Raw genomic sequence first — 20765 nt, forward strand, 5'->3', positions numbered from 1 at the left:
AAATTAATTTGTGTTGCAGTGGAAAAGGAAGAGGTGGATGTGGCCTTGCAACCGATATCGAACAACAACCAAATGGTTCCACCGAATGCAAACAACAACAATAACGACGATGCCGAGGCAAAAGTGCAAGTGCCGGTCGTCGAGCAACCAGCTATCGTAGTTGGTAATGCTGGCGAGGCCGGAAATATTATCGATGGTTTGGCCAAAACATTTGATAAACATCATCGCACCAAATCGTCGTGCCGTATGGAAACATGCTTCGATTACACCAAATGCAGTGATGTAAATCAACAACTTTTAGTGTATGTATATCCATCGGATACGATCAATCCACTTGGCAATACACCACCGATTAGTTTAAATTATCGGAAAATTTTGTCAGCGATTACCGAAAGTCGATATTATACGGCCGATCCGGAGCGTGCATGCCTATTCGTACTCGGCATCGATACGCTTGATCGTGATTCGCTGAGTGAGGACTATGTACGGAATGTACCATCGCGCCTACAACGTTTACCCTATTGGAATAACGGTCGAAATCATGTCATTTTCAATTTATACTCGGGCACATGGCCCGACTATGCGGAAAATAGCCTTGGCTTTGATACGGGTGAAGCCATACTGGCCAAAGCCAGCATGAGCGTACGACAAATTCGGCCCGGATTTGATATCAGCATTCCATTATTCCATAAACAGCATCCGTTGCGTTCCGGCAACACGGGCTTTGCTGTCAGCAACAATTTCCCAACAAACAAAAAGTACCTGTTGGCATTTAAAGGAAAACGGTAAGTAGCCTACTTCATTATTTGATTTAGTTTGTTTTTTTTTCGTCTCTCTCGTTCTATCTTCATCTCTTCTAACTTCTTCTTTATCTATTTACTTGGGTGCTGCCGTTTTATCTCTATTCAATTTACGACAAATTGTTTCTGCAAAGAGTCCATTAGGGGAGATTTTGTGTTTGAATCAAATTTATTTCTTCTTCTTTTTCTTTCCACGAAAAATTGATAAAAATGAATCTTTCATCGAATCAAAGACACTAATTACACGCTTGATTCCTTTTTGTTTGTTGCTGCGACACAGTGTAAGAGTGAGAGTGAAAGAAAGGGAAAGTCCATGGGGCATACGCCCACAACACGAAATTCAAGTGTTTTCTATTCACTTCATAAATCAATACATGTCTCTCCCTCTCTCTCTCTCTCTCTGCATTTTCTCGTGAATGGAAGGAAATTGGAGCAGACAATGTGAAATGGTTGGCTGCTGAACGATTTATCCGAATTAAATTTGAAAGCATGCCTTCAAAACTGATGCAGACGCAATTTTCAAATGCTAAAATTAATCTTTTTCGAACTCCAATACCAACTCCATTTATTTCAACCGACGCAAACCAAGGAGGAACGCACTCACACATATACACACACACCAAATTCGAATACAAAACCAATTTGTGAAGCAAATCGCACTAGCCACCATGCTCGATGCCTCTCGCACACCGGATGCCCAGGAGTTGGAAAAATAAATAACAAAATAAATATGGCTTGGCATTTGCCTATTCAAATGTTGCCATTTCCAATTATTCATAAAATTGAAATTTATACATAATGAAGTCGCATAGTATTTTGTGTCGGCTCTACGCTTTTCTCACCAACTATAAGTTCATAATTTCTCGTTATTCTCGTACTTCCATTTCAATCGCGGTAATAATTATTGATAGCCATTTGCAGTGCACGGGAGAAAGAAAGACAGAGAGTGAGAGAGAGAGAGGAACGTGTGCGGTGGAGTATAAACGATTTATTCAGATTGGCATATATTTATTATTTGTTTGCAAGTCTTTGAGACGTGCTAATTATTATTCATTCGACGTGTATTTTCACTGCAGCTTTTTCAATAGTTTTCTATTTTTTATTCATTTCTCTTTGATGTGTTCGCCTTCTCTCTCTCTCTCTCTCTCTCTCTATTTTTCGTGCTCGCTTTCTATCCTTCTCTTTACATTTTCTCCTTGTTTGTATTTCCCGTTTCCTCTCTTCAGCTTGCTGTATGCTCGTTCACTCGTGCTCTTTCTCTCGATGTATTTGAACAAACAAAGCACAATTTGATGTCAAGAAATTGCGACGCTCCACATATTTGTTTCAATAGATTTCATTGTTTTGTTTCGTATGACGCTAAGCAGCATGCATTCAGCATACGTTGCGCCGATAATGAGCCCAGACCACGAGTTCTGTTTTCTCAATTTCACACATACTGTATGTGGCTTCTCATTTGATCCGTCGGTTCTCTTTTGCATTTTGCTCCCTCCCGCTCTCGATCTCGCTTTCGCTCGCCCATTTTTTTGTCTCATTCATTTGTTTATTTGTTTCTTCTCTGTTCATTCTTGGCGCTGTTCAGATGGCTTAACGTTTTGCAATAAAAGTTAATATGAATGCGTCCCGTTAGTTGCTCAATAATCATATAATACGGCGAAAGTGCATGCGAAAGCAGAAATATGTGTACGCATAAAAGTGCATTTTGGTTTTGTGTTGTTGGATGTGATCTCTATCTCTCTCTCTCTTTTTCTCTCGTTCGCTCGCTCATTCTCTATTCAACAATGTTTTCCGCTTTAAACCAAGCACATCACCCGCAATCGGAAATTATGGCATGCATATTGTGCGACCGAAGCGGATAGAGAATGAGAAGGAGAGCGCGCGAGAGTGTGGAGGAGTATGGGTGTGGGCCGACAAAACGAGAATAATCCATCGACATACAGTGTGTGTGTGTGTGTGTGTATGTGTGTGGAATCCACACTATTCATTTTATTATCAAATCATGACATATGCTTGAAAGTGATAGCGCAATTTAATGCTGATATAATCGGCATTTTTGCCCCATTATTAAAGTCAAGTCATTCAGTGATTTTTTGTGTGTTAGTCAATCGAATTAAGCCAAGTCAGTTCATTTACTCAAAATTATTTATCACAAACGCTGTGCGCGCTCTTCTTTGACATCCACTTTGTATTTTTCTTTTCTTTTCACTCTCTATATTGCTTGGTCCCGTTTTTTTCTGCTTCACTTATTCCCATTTTTTTGCTTCTTTTTTTTCCCCAATAAAAACCCGGTGAAACTCTTGCAAGCTAGTTTTTGTGTACACTTTTGCGTTCACTCAAAATCCAAGTCAGCGATTGCTGCCAACAATTATAAAATTAGAGCAAATTTTAATAGACGCTAGATTGTGTCGAAAAAGTTTTGTTGGGCGCACGTTGTTTGGTGAAAAGTTTCAGTCTCCAATTTGGATTGGGCGAAAGCAAAAAAAAAAGAAGAAGAAAAAATACGACGAAGAAAAAGAAATGAAATTGTTAAAACCAACACAAAATGCATCCAATCTCTCTTTAACTCGCATATATATTCGTTTCGTATCGAATGGTTATTGCATGTCTGTCGAGAGTTTGTTAACATTTTTATTTCGATTGCATCGACCAACTATCGAATATGATGAGAATGGATACAAAGAAATGTACAATCGGAAAAATAAAAATGTTGCACAATTTGAGCAGCAAGCTGCTTATTGTTGGTGTGGAAAAATTGAAAAAGGGTAAGAGGGCAGGGTAGTCAAGGATTAATACGGACAGAGAGGGAGAGAGAGAGGAGAAAAAAAATTGGATCAATCATCATAAAAACTCATTAGTAAACTTTTTCCAACACTCAAAACATGCCAATAGACTTAATGGTGTCGACGCGCTGGCACATGGAAAAGCAAAAATCAAATATTGCCATTTTCCAAACTAAATAAACAAATAGCACGAAACAAACTCCCGTTCAGTTCAGTAAAAATGCTTCGATTTTGTAGCGAGAGAGAAAGCGCGCTTTCACGCACGCAAAAATGAGAAGGATAGCAAATAAGAGAAATAAGAATCAGTTCTCTCTCCATTGGGTATATGCGAAGAAAGACACAGCAAAAATAAGAAAAATTGCAAAAAAGGAGAAAAACTCAAGACCATAGAAGAAGTAGGAAAAAAAACCATACGCGAAGGATATCAAACAGATAAGCTCCTTATTCGCATACACCTTGTCTACATCTATGGTGGCTTACTCATTCTCAATCCAAGACAACAAGAAGTGGGAAGCTTTTTGTTCCACTGCCAGCTGCGTGTATGTTGACGATGTTAATCGGTGAAATCGCTTAGCTACTAACATGCAGCTGCCACAATAAAAATAAAATTGCTCATACAAAGTGTAAAATGGCCAAAAACATGAAATTCCGCCAGCGTGCGATGTTGTATGTGTGTATGGAATTTTTGAGTTTGCAAGCAAAGAAACCAAGAAGCTTTGGCTCACTCTCTGACTACCGCTCTCCGTCTTTTCCTCTTTGTGTTCTCGTGCATGTGTATAGAGATTCTTCACTAATTTCTGCTAGAGAAACTTTTGCCCTGTCTGCAATTGAGTAAAATGGCACGAGAGAGAGAGAGAAATGACCGTCAGGAATACAAAGTTGTTGCTAACGGATTTGTGCGATCGTCAAATGGGCAATAAAATTTTAATGCAACCAATGGTTTTTGGCTAGTTTATGAAAACCATCCTTCGGATACAGCCCGGGCTCTGCCTAGTCTAGTCTGATCTGAGTCCAACTCGTTTCTTCAAATAATTGGATATATACATATATATCGAATGAGCCGCACCATAAGTGCAGCTGTTAAAATATCATAAATGGTTCAAGAGACTGCATATTGACACATTGAGACCACTCAAACGGAATAAACGAAAGAGATAAAAGACGACACCGAAATAACGCAATCTATAAATATGAACGGATTTAGGAATCAATTGTGAATGGGATGGCAGAGCACAAATACGAAGACAAAAGTCCCCCCCACACATACACAGACACAAGACGAAATAAATCGAACGAAGGAAAATTTCCTGCAAATTCAGAAGCACTTGAATTAAATGCAAACAAAATTGTGACTTTATAAATTTCTTCGTCGTTTCGTCTTCAGTTGATTTTTTTTTGTTCGGTCGTTCAATGAACAGTACCGTTTTATTGTACGATGAAAATGTGATTTCTCATTTCTTTTGCATTGAAAATCGACTAACTTTTTCCACTTTGCTTCGTATTGAACTTTGTTTATTCTCGGATATGACTTTTTCGCTATCCCTCCGGCTGAAATTCGATGCATACATCCAGAAAGAAGGAAAATTGAGACGAACTAGAGCCGAACGGATTTCGAAATTTCATTTAAATTAGTTCGCTGCTCCAATAAGAGGGAGCGAAGAGAGAGAGAGAGAAAGCAAGAACTACTTAATTTGACGAGTTTTCTTTCAATTTGTAATGAAACACACAAGTAAACGAGATTTTTCAAGTTCATTTGTCTGCCAGAGGAGGTTCGATCGTGTGCGGCGCGCATACAATGCAATACACACTGCACTGTTGGCTCGGTTGTGTAAATGTTTAATGTGCACAGAAACATAATTGAATCAAACAAAAAGTCCGTTCAATATTATATATACACACACAGATACATGCTTTATATTCCGTATACGGTCCGGCATGACGACAAAAACCAAGCGTAACAAGAAACAAAAACTGAAGTATAGAACAGCCAGAAAGGAAAAAAAATCAAATAAAAAGTATTCGACTGAGAAATGTCTCCTTCTTATTTTTCCAGCTTACTCTCTCTTGCTCTCCCTCTCGCTCGCTCGTTTTCTGTCTCGTGCACTTTTTGCACCGTGTGTTGTTTTGCTCTCTCTCTCTCTCTCTCTCTCTCTCTCTCTTTCTCTCCCTGTGTGTGTGTGAATCGAATCAATTTATAAATATGTTATGACTTCAATTGTCTCGTTGTCGTCGTCGTCGTCGTCGTCGTCGTCATTATTATCGTCAAATGGAAAACGAAGGAAATTGTCCAGACATAGGAATGTATAAAACACAACAAATCAAATTAAATCAACGGAAGTAAATATTTTGCAATCGCATGTGATTTCAATATTTTCTATCCAATCCATTTGGATATTTCTACTTGCCAATGTGTATGTGGATGTGTACATGTTTATTGCCTATACACGCTATATCCATACGAAATAATACCCATTTGAAGGGTGGCATGGGCGACGACAGAATGAGGTAGAGAGAGAGAGAGAGAGTTCAATCTATTTATTTGCACAATAAACCTGAACAATGTCCTTTTGATTTGAATACAACACACAATGCATCGATTGAAATCTACTTAAAAAAAGGTTGGCAATTTTACCGAAAAATCTGCAAAATTTCGGTTCAGAATCCATGTCAACCGGAATTATTTCATTGAGGGATTTTTATCTGTGAACCAAAAATGTATCGAAAGGTGTAAATAGTGGGACGCTGGAATGATTCTCTTTTCGTTTTTTTTTTCTCTGCGCCCCATTCATTCATTCATTCGTTCGTGTAAACATCAGTGCAAATAGTATTGTGATATATATATTTTTTTTCCCGTTTTTGGTCGTTTTTCTCGGAACATTTTTTTTCTGTCTGTCGTGTATATATGCGATTGCTGTTTTTTTTTCTCCCTCTGCAATGTTGTTCGTCGGCGACGACGGCGGCGGTGGCTTTGCTGCTTTGAATGCGCCGCCGACAAGAGATATGGTTCCAAATCAGTTGCTCACCAATTGGGCATCAATTTACGCAACATTAAAATTCGCATGCAGAAAATGGTGAATGATTCGATTTAAACTGTCGCCCCATTTGGTTGCGAGCGATAAACATTGTTTAAATTAGTTTTATTTACATAAATTTTCCGCTGAACATTTCCAAACCGATCTGTTTACTACTGGTCGCATCGTATGGAAGAAAAAGCAAATGCAAGGCAAAGAGAAAGGAGGAAAAAAATGGTCGGAGACGTAAACAATTCAATGCGACATGAGTATGCATTTTTTTTGTTCATTCATTTCCACAAACACATCGCTTTCATACGTTCCATGCTTCCACACATACACACACATACATATTTCTCTTCTCTTCGGCATACGAAAATCATAAAGATCGACATTTTTATTTTCGTTCACCGTATGCTTTATGGTTCAACGGTAAACATCCAGTAAATATACAGGCCGAATGCAATTTAAACAACCGAATGTACAAAACGTGAGAAGAAGAAGAAAAAAGAAAAAAAAATCCGGTGAACGATCGTAACCGGCAATCACACAGTGAGAGAGAGAGAGAGAGAGAGCAAAGAAAGAAAGAGTTTCCACATTTCTGAAAGGTAATGAAATCATATATACTTTTCTAACTCAATTGGCTGAGGCAATTTCGATGTGCTCTCTCTCTCTCTCTTGCATGGTTTTGTTGACATTTCGGCGAATCGTTAAACTTACAGTTAGTATATTCAAAGCGGAACAAAAAAAAGTTGTTATCTAAACATTTGAACTAACATTAAAAGTGCCGCGCGTTTATAAAACTGTGAAAATCCCCCACAAAATTGAATCGACAAGTATGAATGAGCAGCAGCAACAGCGTCAGCAGTGGTGGCGAAGTCGGCAATGGCAACATAAACCATATCACACGGAGCTCCAAAAAAGTGCATTTAACGCAATAAAAAAAAGCGGGAGAGAAAATATCACATTACTCTATTGCTTTAGCGTTTTATTTGTGTTTCGTTATTTTTATCTCTCTGATTTGAGTTGTCGGACTAAAATATGGGCGTTTTCTGGCGACGTTTTTTTCTCCCAACGTTTGTTGCAATGGAGTGAAACCAGAACAGAAAAAAATTACTTGCAGAAAACGTTTAAAAAAAAAAACAATTTGAGAAACACACGCACAAAAATATTTAACAGCACAACCAGAGATTCGACAACTATAAAAATGTGATGTGTAAAAATGTTGAGCGGTACTTGCTGCATTCAAACACATGGCATGCATGCATGCATACATGTTTCGCGCTCATTGAATGCATCTCATCAATTGTACACTGTTTGCACTGCTAGCAATTAATTTTGAGCCATAAAATCATTATGAAATCATTGTGAAATAATAAAAGTTCATGGTTGATTTGTCATTTTCACCCATCATCAGATCGATTCAGGCCAAGAATGGTTTTCATCCCCTTCAATACAGCGCCGTACATATTTCGAATCGAACAACAAATATATATATATATAGCGAGTGAGTGAGTTCGCGCCACGAATACCACTTGAAACCTGTGTACATAAACACACATTAAATTATTAAATTTTCGCCAACCAAATATACCAAACACATGCACATACACGCAAAAAAAGAGCCCGTGCCGAAATTGAGTTTGAATTGTTGTCTCATATAAACCGCTATTTTATTATGCGCTTTGTCACGCGATGAGAGCGCCCATATAGAGTTCTGTGTATTGGTCGTATGTCGAGTGTGCATTCTTTTTTTCCCGCCATCGTATCACTTTTGCCCATCATATACGCTCTCATACTCCCATTCTCTCACTATTTCACGCCATTAATTGAATGAAAAGAATTAGCATCCCAATCAATTTAATTATGTCCTGGGGCTTTTATAAATTAAACTTCACAAATTGAATCTGTAATATCTCAATTTTCGGTATCACAAACACACGCACACGCACACACAATCGACTGCATTTTTTTGATCTCGGCTGCGGGAACAAAACAGCGACAATAACGACAACAACAACAACAAAAACATGAGAACAGCAAACACAATGAGTATTTTGCTGACATTTCAAATGATGTAAATTGTACATCTCAGTGGCATCAACATCATTTATCGTGAAAATTCGGTTGGAAAAAGCAAAGAAGCTCAAAATTTAAACACTTTTGTTCGTTCAACATGGAAATGATATAGCAGTACAGCAATCCTTTCCAGGATAATATATTGATTTTGAATATCAACAAGGAACCTAAACAATGAAACAACTAAATACACATTCAAGATGAAATGTCATCTATCGGAGCTCAGTTTATTCATTTGATGAATGTAATGCGATTATTAAGCAAACACACTTGACATACTCAAAATACACACATCCGAATGCACATAAGCTAGAGATCGAATAGTAGCGCTCATATTACATGTCATTGCTGATTGCAATAATCTGTGTCAACTTAAACACAACCATTTATATAAAATAATAAACACGAGCCAATCCGAACGGGATCAATCATTTTGCGAGGCCATTCGAATATGTCGTGTCTCGATTGCAGCCACATTCTGATTTTCCAATTACATGGTTTTCACACAGCCAGTTGAGCTATTGTTCGGTTGACATCTACCATGATCATTATGTGTTAAATACTCAACTCGATCATCATTAAAACAGAGAAAAGTTTTGGTTTCATGGTTTTTGGGTTTTTCATTTCAATAATGAATGCAACTTGAAAAAGGCATTTGAAAATCTTTTTTTTTCCACACCCAAACATAGTGTCTTACTTAAAATAATTAATACTAACGGTAACGTTGTGTTCTATTTTGCTTTTTTTTCTGTTCGTTGCTGCTGTTGGTCTTGGGTTTGTAACGAGCGGATACGTAAGTCCACAAAACCACACAGTATGTTTTGCTCTATATTTAATGTGCACTCGGAAGTCAATTGTGTTAGCTACAGAGACAAAGAAGGAGAAAAAAACAATCGGCTTTGGCATCGGCTTCTGGACGTAATTTTCAATTTTCTCTGCATTGAGTTTTGTCTTAAGTTTTGCTTTGGTCGTATGCTGGCCTGTGGTCTTTGGCGATTTCGAATCCTTGCCAACGAAATACCACGAATCGTTTTAATAGCCAAGTTTGCTGGTTTAACGAGAAATACAGAAAAAAAATGTCGTCCATAACTTTTTTCTCCCGGTCAGTTTACTTTCATTCATCTCCTTCTCCTCCTCCATCTCTTTTCTCCTTTGGGCTGGCAGCCGTATCTTAAAAATATTTCAACATACACAATCCTTACTTACATTTTTCACTCGCTGTTGCACTATCCCATTCACTCGTTCTCTTCAGTTGCCTCGTTTAAACCGCTGGAAAAATTCAATGTTTAAATATCGGCGAAGAGAGAGAGAGAGAGAGAGAGAGAGAGAGAGAGAAAGTCTATTAAGTGGGTTTCGTATAACTTCAATTATTCGAGGAGAAGAAAATGTTAGGAAAAATCTATTTATGTTGGGCCAAATATTTATTTAAAACGAAAAACCGCAAAACCATTGCCGGGCGAGAGAGTGAGCAAAAAATGTGTGGCGTTCGAGTGCATCTTCTTCGTTCGTCTCATTTGTCCGTGTGTTGGAGCTTTTTTTTTAAGGGTGAAGAAGAGAGAATAAATAAGGGTAGTTAGAAAAATACATAGGAACTGGCAAAAAGTAAAAGGTAGAGTGCTTAGAGAAAGAGAGAGGGTGTATATGTGTGGCCGAGAAAGACAAGCACAACAAAAACTGCACACATGACGTAAAACATAAACTATAGAGAAGAGTCGAATGATGAGGCATTGGCATTTCCGGATGCAGCTACTCGTTCACTTCGTTTTTACTCGCAGCCCCACATCGATATTATATTGCTCAAAAAAACAAAATGACGCATTTATGATTTCGATAGCTGTACCGTTCACTTAGATCAGTTCGTACTGATATGTGGTTTTTAAACTGGAAATAGTTTTTCTTGTGTGTGTGTGTGTGGAGAAGGCGTTCTATCCAAAACTATTTGTGCTGTGACAATGCAAGAGCATATTTGAGTTGAAAGTTTGAGCAGTTCTATTGCAACTCGGCAAATGGCCGAGTGGACGATGACTGTTTTGGGGTGACCTCGCCTCTGCACCCCTACAAACAGAAAAAAAAACACACTGAAGCCGATGAACAATGCAGCCACCCCAAATAAAAATCAACTTAATTTTGTTACTACCTCTTCGACACACAAATACACGTAAACAGAGAAAAGAAGCAACAAGAGAATGGGAGCACAAACAAGAGATGAACGAGGCATTGAATGGCGAGGGCAAGACAGGGAATGTCAGCTGAACGATTCAGATGTGGTTAAACACAAAAACCAAATGCACACACACACACACATTGGAACAAAAGAGAGACAGAGAATGGAAAAAGAACGTGCAACAAATTTCGTGGTCGGTACAAATGAATTGAATTTCCTTGTTTTCCTTGAATTCGCGTGGTTTTGTCGCACTAAAACTTTTACTTATCGAAAGAGGAACGCCATGGTATTTGCCACATCGCGCTCGAACAAAACTTTACATGGAAATAATGAACTTTTATCCACGCACATTTATTCCGAGCATATTTTTCTCTCTATATCTCTCTCTATCTCTCTCTCTCTCTACGTGTGTGTCTCAATCTCTATATCGTTTCTTTGTCGATTCGGCGTCATAGTTTTGAACGATGGCATTTGATAGACGAAAAAAAGACACACACATACACACACACACACACACAGAGAGAGAGAGAAAGAGAGAGAGAGAGAGAGAGAGAGAGAGAGAGAGAGAGAGAGAGAGAAGCAAGCAGCAGCAGAAGCAACAACAACAAAACAACATTCGACAGTAGCACGATGAAAACGCTCACAAAACATCGGAAACTACTTTGATTTTGTCTCTCATTTCGAAGAGCAAACAAATGAATTGCATTCACTTTGCTTTCGACGAATGCATTCGGAAATGCATAAAAGTTTCGGTGGGCGGGTGCGGTTAACACTAATTCCATTTCCAAAATGCTGCGGCGGTTGATGCAATTTATCACCATCGCGCTGCTCTGCGCCTCACAAAAACTAAAATCGAAATGAATTCAGATTTTCAGGCGGCATCCCGTTAACATTCACAGATCAATTCGATATTGGAAATCAACCACGAAATTCCAATTTTGAGAGATGTCGTTGCACAAGTTGCAAGCACTCGCGCACGCACGCACGCTCGCTCTCTCGAATTTTTGCATATCCAACCAAGCCAACCGACTTCAATTTCTCTCGCAACAGATATATGCATTATCGACTTTGGGATTTTCGAAAATTTGGGCATTTCATTTTCTTCTTGCATTTTATGCTCAATATTCACGCTTCAACAGCACTGCCACCGCCAATATTGCTACCACTGCTGCCACTTGCCACGAATATCGATACACCCCGCACGCATTCATACCCAACGAACAAATATTCGTAATGTTTCAGCTCAGATAAATAGTGTGTCGCTTTTACATGCCACCAGATGTTTTAGTTTATCATTACAATGTTAAAGTCCTTGTTTTGTGTGTGGCTCCAGCTGACATGAAACACAGGGCCAAAAGCACAAAGAGACTGAATACATCAATGGTGACGCGTAGCGAGGGTGAGAGAGTGCGAGCACAGTGAGAGTTAGAATGAGCACGCGAGAGAATTCTCATCCGCAACGAGCAACAGAGAGCAAAACCGAACGCAAAGAACGAGCAAATGACATTTTGGACAATGGAAAACTATTCGAATTGAATGTTTTTCCTTTCAATCGAATGCAATCGTTCCGCATGAATACGTGTTTCGCCTATTATGATATCTATCTTGGTGAGCAGCAGTAATGGCAAATGTGCTGTTCTCCGGTTTCGGCGAAAAAGGAATCGCTACATGCTTCCCCTTCTTAATTTCCGCAATAATTTCTCAACCAAAAAAAGCAGCGACAAGACGACATGTCTGCAATGAAGGCGTTTGCTTTTGTTTTATCATCCTCACTCGCTTCCGTCGCCTCTCTATCCCTTTCGAGTGCGCGCGTTGAACATGTGGATTGGAAAACTTTTCGTTTGTAAAAAGCAAAAGCTTCGATTATGTTGTGATAATTACTTTTTCTTCGTCATGTTTACAACTGCTTGAGTCGTAATTGAGCGAGAGACAGACAGAAAGAGAGAGAGAGAGAGAGAGAGAGAGAGAGAGAAGAGAAGAACGAACAGAAATAGTTTTATTCCAAAGTCACGTAAAATATGAAATACTTTTCTATCAAAATTGACAATGGAATTTTCTTTTATTCTGGCGAATCAAAGCGATCGTTAGCATGATCGATGTGGTGACAATGTTTAATATGATGCCATCTGTTCCGAGTAACGTGTAAGATGCTCATTTTGATGCGTTTCAACCGAAAATCCCAATTGATTGTGAGATTTTTGTGCTCTTCGTCACATCTGTGGTGTTGTTCGAGAGCAAAAAGACGCTCACCATCACTACAGGGAGAGAGAGAGAGAGAGAGAGAGTGAGAGGAGAACAGAAAAAGTAGTTCCGTGTTTAAAGTTGTCTGACATTTGAGCGAAAGAGAATCATTTTGCTGTGGGAAATTGAATGTGACCGAGTTAAGCAGCAATATTGGTTTATTCTTCATATGCACAGATGCATCGAGCCACAAAAAAAAACGTGTGAAATCGAAACCAAACTGTCACAAGCAAATAAAAATCAGGGGACAGAGAGAGAGAGAGCGAGAGAGAGAGAGAGAGACATTGTGTGGTAACGAAATGTATGTATGTATGAATGAATGAATGAATGAATGAATGAAAGAAAGGCAAGCCAAAGTGCTACGAGAGAACATCCTTCATTCAACGTGCAAAAGATATAATCGAAATGGCACAATTTCACATCCGAGCATTTTAATCCACTTTCGTAAATGGAAGTCTTTTGCTGAATGCTATCATTCGACACAGTCTCATAATGTATGTGTTTGGACGGAGCTAAAGCTTTCGTTTGTCATTGCTCGTCTTCGAATGTCTCATACGTACTGTGCTATGGCTGTGTGTGTATGTGTGTTGGTCTCTCTCTCTTTCTCCTCGTGTATGGCTTCCACCTTAATATAATACGCATTGGTAGCGTAGCGCAGTAAGCTACAAATGAAATGACTTCCAATGAATCCCAAGCATCGAATTGTTTTATTGCAATATTCCTTTTGAATAATCTCTATGTTCGTTGTCACCATATAATTATGTGAGTATAACTGAATCCGGGTGTCTCATGGAGGGTGGGTTGGAGGAGGCTTGATGGCGATAGAATGTGCGAGAGTAAGAAATTGAGAAAAATAGAGACTGGGTATGGATTTGTGCAATGCAACGAGATAAATTGGAACTCATTGCTAAATGATTCACTGTTATCAGCCTGAGTTAGCTATTAAATTCCATTCATGCACCCATTATTCATACATATGGCAACAGCCCAAAGCAGAAAAAGCGTGAGGGCTAGAGAGCGGACTAGAGTGAAAATGAAGATGGGGATGAATGCTGCTGCTGCCACTTCATCGCCTGTTATGTTGAATTCAATGCTAACCTGTCACAGCCGTCTGAAAATTATCTGCAGCTATTGTTATTTTTGTTCGTTCCCATTTTGTTATCGAGGCGTCTATTAGTTATTACTATGCAGTCGAGCGAGAGGGAAACTGCATGTGTATGCGCGCGTGTGTGTGTGTGTGTGTGTCTATTTGGTAGAAAAAGCGGCAGCGGCATTATCCTTTCCCATCCGACCATAAATACTTAAACGATTGAATGAAAACGAAAATATTTGATAACACTTTTCTCTCCTTGAACGATTTGATTAGTGTAATTTACTCAACACATTTTCGTATTACAATTTTTTTTTTGGTCTCTTGTTTCTCACACATTTTTCTCTCATTTTCACTCAATTTCTTTCTCGGTTAATTACGGATTTGCTCGCTCCCATTGAATTGCCGTTGGCTGCCGAAATGCAGCTATGTGCACGGAATCGGCAGTGAGACACGAAACTCATTGTTTCATCTGCACAATGCGCGCGATTTAATACTGGTAACAACGTGTCGTCATGGAAAAAGTTGGCGAGAACTTCAGGATGCCCGATGCGACGAGGACAATCGTGAATATGATCGGTAAGTGCGAATAATTGTTAATTGAATCATTTCCTAATTGTATAAAATCATTGCTTTTTTGGGGAAACTATTTTTGCCGTCTCTCTCTGTCGCGCGCGATTTTTCGTATTCAAAAATGATGAATAAACTGAGGGAGAGAGAGAGAGAAAGAGAATGTTATTCACAAAATGGTTTTAATTTCATTAAGTTGATTGGAACAAAATCACCTTGAAAGGATGTAAAGCCTCAATTTAGATTGAAACAATTGTTACCATAATATGTATAGAATCAAAGTGATGAAGCACACTGTGGAAATGAAATAAACACATCTCTACGTAAGAGAGATATAGAATCCATTGATTTTCCGTCGCTTTGCCATTTTCAATACAAAAGTCTATTTATTTAGCTCGCTTTGTGTATGTGTGTGTGTATATGGGCTCGTTTCGACAAAACGACGGCATCCATCTCATGCTGCTTTTGACTGTTGATACACACAAACATCATGTGATTGATGCGAATGGCTGGAGAGAGCTTTAAGGTGATTGTTTCATCGATTTCTAAAGCTATCGATTTAAATAAAATAAAATTGCCACACATCTGCCACGATGTGTATCGTTTCTAATTCGATCTGTATTTATTTACCAAACTCTCTCTCTCTCTCTCTCTCTCTCTCTCTCGTTCGCAATTTCTTTTGTTCAAAACAATAGCTTTTGATCTCAATGGAAGGAAACAGGCAAACACAGCGTCAAAGAATGGAAAGCAATTGAAAGAGAAAGCAAAAAAAAAGTGATTTGATAAAAGAAAACAACGGAAAAAATAGTTCAATCGAATCAATTACAAAACAAAAACCCGAACACATGTAACACCAACAAAACGAAATTTAATTTACATGCGATACGAAATTGAAACGAAAAACTAGAAATGAAAAAAAACCCGAACCATCGAGTTCACGAATTCTCAGTAACTTTGATCTGCAGGAGAGAAAAAACCACGGCAAAAACAAAAACAACATTCATTATAATTTTTTTTTCAGTCTTCAGTCATGAATGAAATTACATAATATTCAATAAAGATGGGTGTAGTTTTAACCAAGTTCCAACATCAAACAGAATTTTGTGTGTTTCGGTGCATTCTCACTGTTCGCTAAGAAAAAAAAAATAAATGCGGCAATTTGCAATTCTAAACGTGTACGGGCGTTTGCGCGCCCGCACGACCGCTCTCTCTCTCTCTCTCTCTCTCTCTCTTCCGAACTTTTCGAATTATTGGCGCATGATTTCGCATCGGTGTGTTTCGCTTGTGCGAAAGCATGAGCTCCATATTTTCACCTTGTCAACTTCATTGAAAGTTCTTGTGCGTTTTGTGTTATGTCACCCAGTTTTATGCCAAAAACGTTTCACCGATTGAATACTGAATACAAAATATGGAAAACATAAACAATGGACTGCTGATTGCATTTCATTTATTGATGACTTTCCGTGCGATATTTTACAGTGCGCTTTATCATTTTTGGCCGTTTTTTGTGGATAATATTCAATGAAGCCAATAGACGGATTTGAAGAGGCTTAATCGCCATTGCATTGCATTGCAAATGCATAAATCAAAAATCATCATTACCACAATTCCTTCAGTCCATCTAATCGTTTTATTTACGTGTTTTTCTACTTTTTTCCCACACGCTCTCTTTCTCTCACTCTACCTCTTATTCGATGATGCATATTTGACAGAAATCTACGTGATAAATTTCATTTGCACTCATGTGAATTTATTTGGCAAGTGAGCGTAAAAAAAAAGATTGTCTGAATGGCATTCATATTCATATAGAAATTGCCAGGTGAAAAATGCACGAACGTGTTGTGTCTCTTCTGTCCCATTCATTTGATCCAGTTTGCGAGCGATGCACATACACACACGTGTTTGCCATAAATTCGCTTCCATTTCATGGGATCATCTTTATGTGGTTGAATGGCGGGTGGATGCGAGCAAAACGAACGAAAAAAAGAATTAAAAATCGAAAAACAGAAAATCTATTGGCCATTCAAGTAAAATCGTGCGGTTTTTCAGCGAACAAGCGCATAAGTTTAATAAATAAACATGATACACGATGTTTTCTAGCGTAACGAGAAATTCTCTAAATAATTCATCACGAATATTTGACAATTGCGTGCTTGCACATATATCGGTCGCGAGCGAGCACGCTCATCTCACTGCCACACTCATATAGCTCAATCAAAATGGTATCACTAGTTATTTTTTTTCTTTCTGGCTTGGATAAAATGATACCATTTAAAATCAGACGAGAAAAATAATGTTGCGAGAGAGGGAGACAAAAAGAGAGAGAAAGAAAGAGAGAGAGAGAGAACGAGTGAATGTGAAATATGAAAAAGGGCCTACAAGACAATTTCAATTGCATGAGTCAGCAGAAAAACGGGGCTTCGATATTTGTCGTGTGTATGTAAAGTCGGCTATTTTGTTCTCCCTTTTTATCATTTTGATCAATGCTCCGGCATCAAATCGTTGTGTAAAAATCCCAATGTGCGCTCGTGCCACACTAGCATACCAATGAATGCAAACGGCGAACTTTGTGGCCACTCTCTCTCTCTCTCTCTCAATCTCTCTCTTTTTTTTCACCATTTTTCGTCGCTCTCGCTCACTCGTTCGCGCCCATTTCTCTCTGTCTATCGCTATGACACAAACACAAAAGCGACCATCCAAAATTTTATTTACTTGCATCAAGTCGCCGAAATACGATGTGATGCCCGTATACCATTCGACTCCATTCAATCGTTCATCGACAAAATATGCTCGTCTATCTCTCTATGTTTCATTTTTTTCCCATCTTCATTCACCCTGTATTCGTTTGATGTTACAACTCAAACCTTTTTTTTTCTCACGTTCATATCGGGCAATGGGTTGCATTTTTGTTTCTCGTTGGACAATTTCAATTTCTAACTATACTTCTGAAAATGTCACTCAAATATGTTGGTGCGAAAAATATACATACATATATATATATATTTTTTGTTTTTGGCTGGATTCTTTCTCTCCCTATATAAAATACGATCCACTATCTCCGAATCTAATTAATCAATCTATCCAGTGACATGTTTCAAAGTGGGTTTATTAGAGCTGCCCCATAAAAATAGCACAAAAATGACCTGGATCCAACAAAACACGGGGCGAACAACAATGGAAACAGGAGAACGAAAAAAAAAATGAGAATCATTTAATTTTCGACATGCAGACAAATCATTTATCAAAATTCATTCCAATCTGGAACGATCCAGATGAAAAGGGGAAAAAATTGGTTGCGAAAACAATTGAAGAAAAAAGAATGGACGAGAAAAAGTGCACTATTTTAATGAGCTAATTCGTCAGTTTGCACCATGAAATTTCCGGTTAATTCAACTCGCCATCAATTTATAATACAATTACCGCGAAAAAAGGGAGAGAACGAGTGAGTGAGAGAGTCGAAATCGAATAAATAAATGTGAGTCGATTGTTTTTTTTTTCTACCCGTTAAAGGTATCGTTTTTTGGTTTTCGTTTGGAAAAAAAATTTCCTTTGTTTCGTTTTGGATATCCTCACACACAAAAATATGGACAAACGGCTTGAGCTACAGTAGAAACTGAACTACCTGATCGTCGATTTAAAATGTTGAGCACGTTTTACAAGCAAAAATAATTGGTGTATTATGTGTACATAGGATGTGTGCATGCAAATGCAATGTGCATTTGTGCATTGATTGAATGCGGTCGGTTTTTGCTGTTTTGACATCATTCCAAATAAAGCTTTCGTATGATCGTTGTTCGAGAAAGGCACGCCGTTGCATATTGAATCGGCTAAACAAAATAAGGGCTACGCTTTTTGAATGATGATGTTGGTGACGGCGTATTTGGATGCGATGCAAACGAAAGACTGTATCACTAGACTAAATGGTTGGCACCACGAGGCAAAAAAAAACACGGTGAATGGAAAATAGCTGTCACGCTCACTCACAGAGTTTATCAGAGGAAATGGTTTTCCATGAAAAACACATACACACACACACACACACACTTACATTTCCCCCTTTTTCCCTTTGGCTAAACACAGATTAAATCCTTTGTATTGCGCCCATTTAATTGGGCTATTGAAGTATCCACAAATTGGCTTTTTGAACGGTGCGCGGACATTTCTTGCTTTTATTGTTGTTTCTTGTTAACTACAGATTGCCATCGTATCAATTTAGATGTGATAATTTGAATATTCAACCGCTTTGGAGGCAGCATATAAATGCCTCAGTAGTTTTTATTTATTATTTCCTATTAGTTATATTAATTAGCACTGCGCTGAGAGAAAGAATTGTATATACGAGACGATTAGACAATAGGAACCAAAGAAATGTGAGAAACAGAAGCTTAGTCAGAATTGAAACGTATGGCACGGACTATGCTCGTAGCCAACCGTTTATTCTAGCGTGTATATATTTTAACAAAGTAAGACAATCGTTTTTAGATTCGGCATCAAGACGAATATTCGTTAGAAATGTGGTATATTTCGACAACAGTGTATTTGAAGAATTGTATGTTTAATGGTAAGCACTGAACACAGTCGGTTACCGCAGAGTGCCACTTCGAAGTCATTAGGGCTGGTGGCTAGGTGATCCGATTCGGGGTGTTTTCATTGCTTGTGAAAAATTATTAAATGTAAATGAATTGTATGAAATTATTCAGTCTGTGATTAGACGGTGAAATAAATAATAATAATAAATAATAATTTTTTCGGAAAATTGGGGATGATTTACTGTGAAATCTTGATTAACTAAAACGGCCAATTGATTGTAAAATCTCAAATTCAAGTGATACCTAATCTATTGATTTGCTCATTTTTGTCTTACGGTACGCAGTGTTTGGTTGAGATAATATCTTAACATGAGATAACCAGATAAGATAGATAAGATATTATCTTTGCGGATTTATCTTATATAGATTATAATGAAAAATTCATTTTGCGGATTTATCTTATCTTTATCTTTTCTTCATATTTTTCCAATTATCTATTGTCATATTTTAGATAAATCTTAATTTAATAAATTTATAAACGAAGGCTTAATTAGTGAAACGGGTGGGTTTTGAATGGAAAACATTTGAATTTTACGGAACATTTTTACATTTTTTTTTACATTTTCGTTCAATTTTTGATTGATATTTTATTCTCAATCGTTTGTTCGACTCATCATTCATCAAAACAAACAGATTATTTCCTTTTCTTTTAATTTTTCTGTATTAAATAATTCAAATTATTGAAAATTTTCAATTTCGGCTTTATGCTTCGAGTTTTTTAGACCGTCTTCAATGAATCCGATGTGAGATTTGATATGAATATTCACCATGATAATTGAATTTTTGGTGAAAAAAAAACTTATTTTTGTATATAAAGCCGAGAAGATATGAAATTATAAATTTGTTGTTTTAACTTATGACCTTAAAATCTATTTGATTCACTTTATTCTGCCTAGAATTGTTTCAAACTCTCCGGAGCGAAACGTGAATTGACAGCCAATCGTCGATTTATTCAAATTCATGCAAATGTTCAGTGCAAAATTCTGTTATCAAAAAAAACTAATGTCATAGGCTTCAATAGGCTTTTATCTGACTAGAAATTCACGTGAGAGAGATAATAAAAAGAAAGATAATCTTATCTTTTTCAACAAAAGATAGATAATTATCTCGACATTATCTAGATAAAATTGAAAAAAAGATATTATCTCGAAATTATCTAGATAAATTTCATTTATCTCAACCGAACACTGACAGGGAATATTTAGACGCTCACCCGGGTGAACGCGATAGGCGTTGATGAGGCTTCCATCATGGGTGTGACATGCAGCCACATGGGTACAGCGCCCGTGTACTTCGTAGTGGAAAAAAAGTGAAGCTTGCTTGTCACCAATATTGATGTTCACGAACATCAAATTGTTTATGCGTTATTTCGCCCACTTTATGCACTGGAAATAAAAAGTTCTTCAATTTCTAGCAAATTTCACATATGAATTCATAAACA

The 20765-nt window shown here is 37.8% G+C and overlaps 1 protein-coding gene across 13 annotated transcripts in view; it reads left to right on the plus strand.

Annotated features, from left to right (window-relative positions):
• Positions 1-20765, plus strand: part of LOC129577346 (exostosin-1) — a 121251-nt gene that overhangs the window by 3420 nt on the left and 97066 nt on the right. For all 13 annotated transcript variants that reach the window (XM_055464175.1, XM_055464174.1, XM_055464176.1 and 10 more), the window contains 2 exons: positions 20-785; positions 14592-14744. In XM_055464175.1, coding sequence (XP_055320150.1) covers positions 20-785; positions 14592-14744 — 919 coding nt within the window. The remainder of the gene's footprint in view (positions 1-19; positions 786-14591; positions 14745-20765) is intronic.

The sequence above is a fragment of the Sitodiplosis mosellana genome, unplaced genomic scaffold, assembly GCF_009176505.1.
Source record: "Sitodiplosis mosellana isolate CC-2019 unplaced genomic scaffold, AAFC_SMos_1.0 Smas_scaffold_6197, whole genome shotgun sequence".
NCBI classification, from domain to species: Eukaryota; Metazoa; Arthropoda; class Insecta; order Diptera; family Cecidomyiidae; genus Sitodiplosis; species Sitodiplosis mosellana.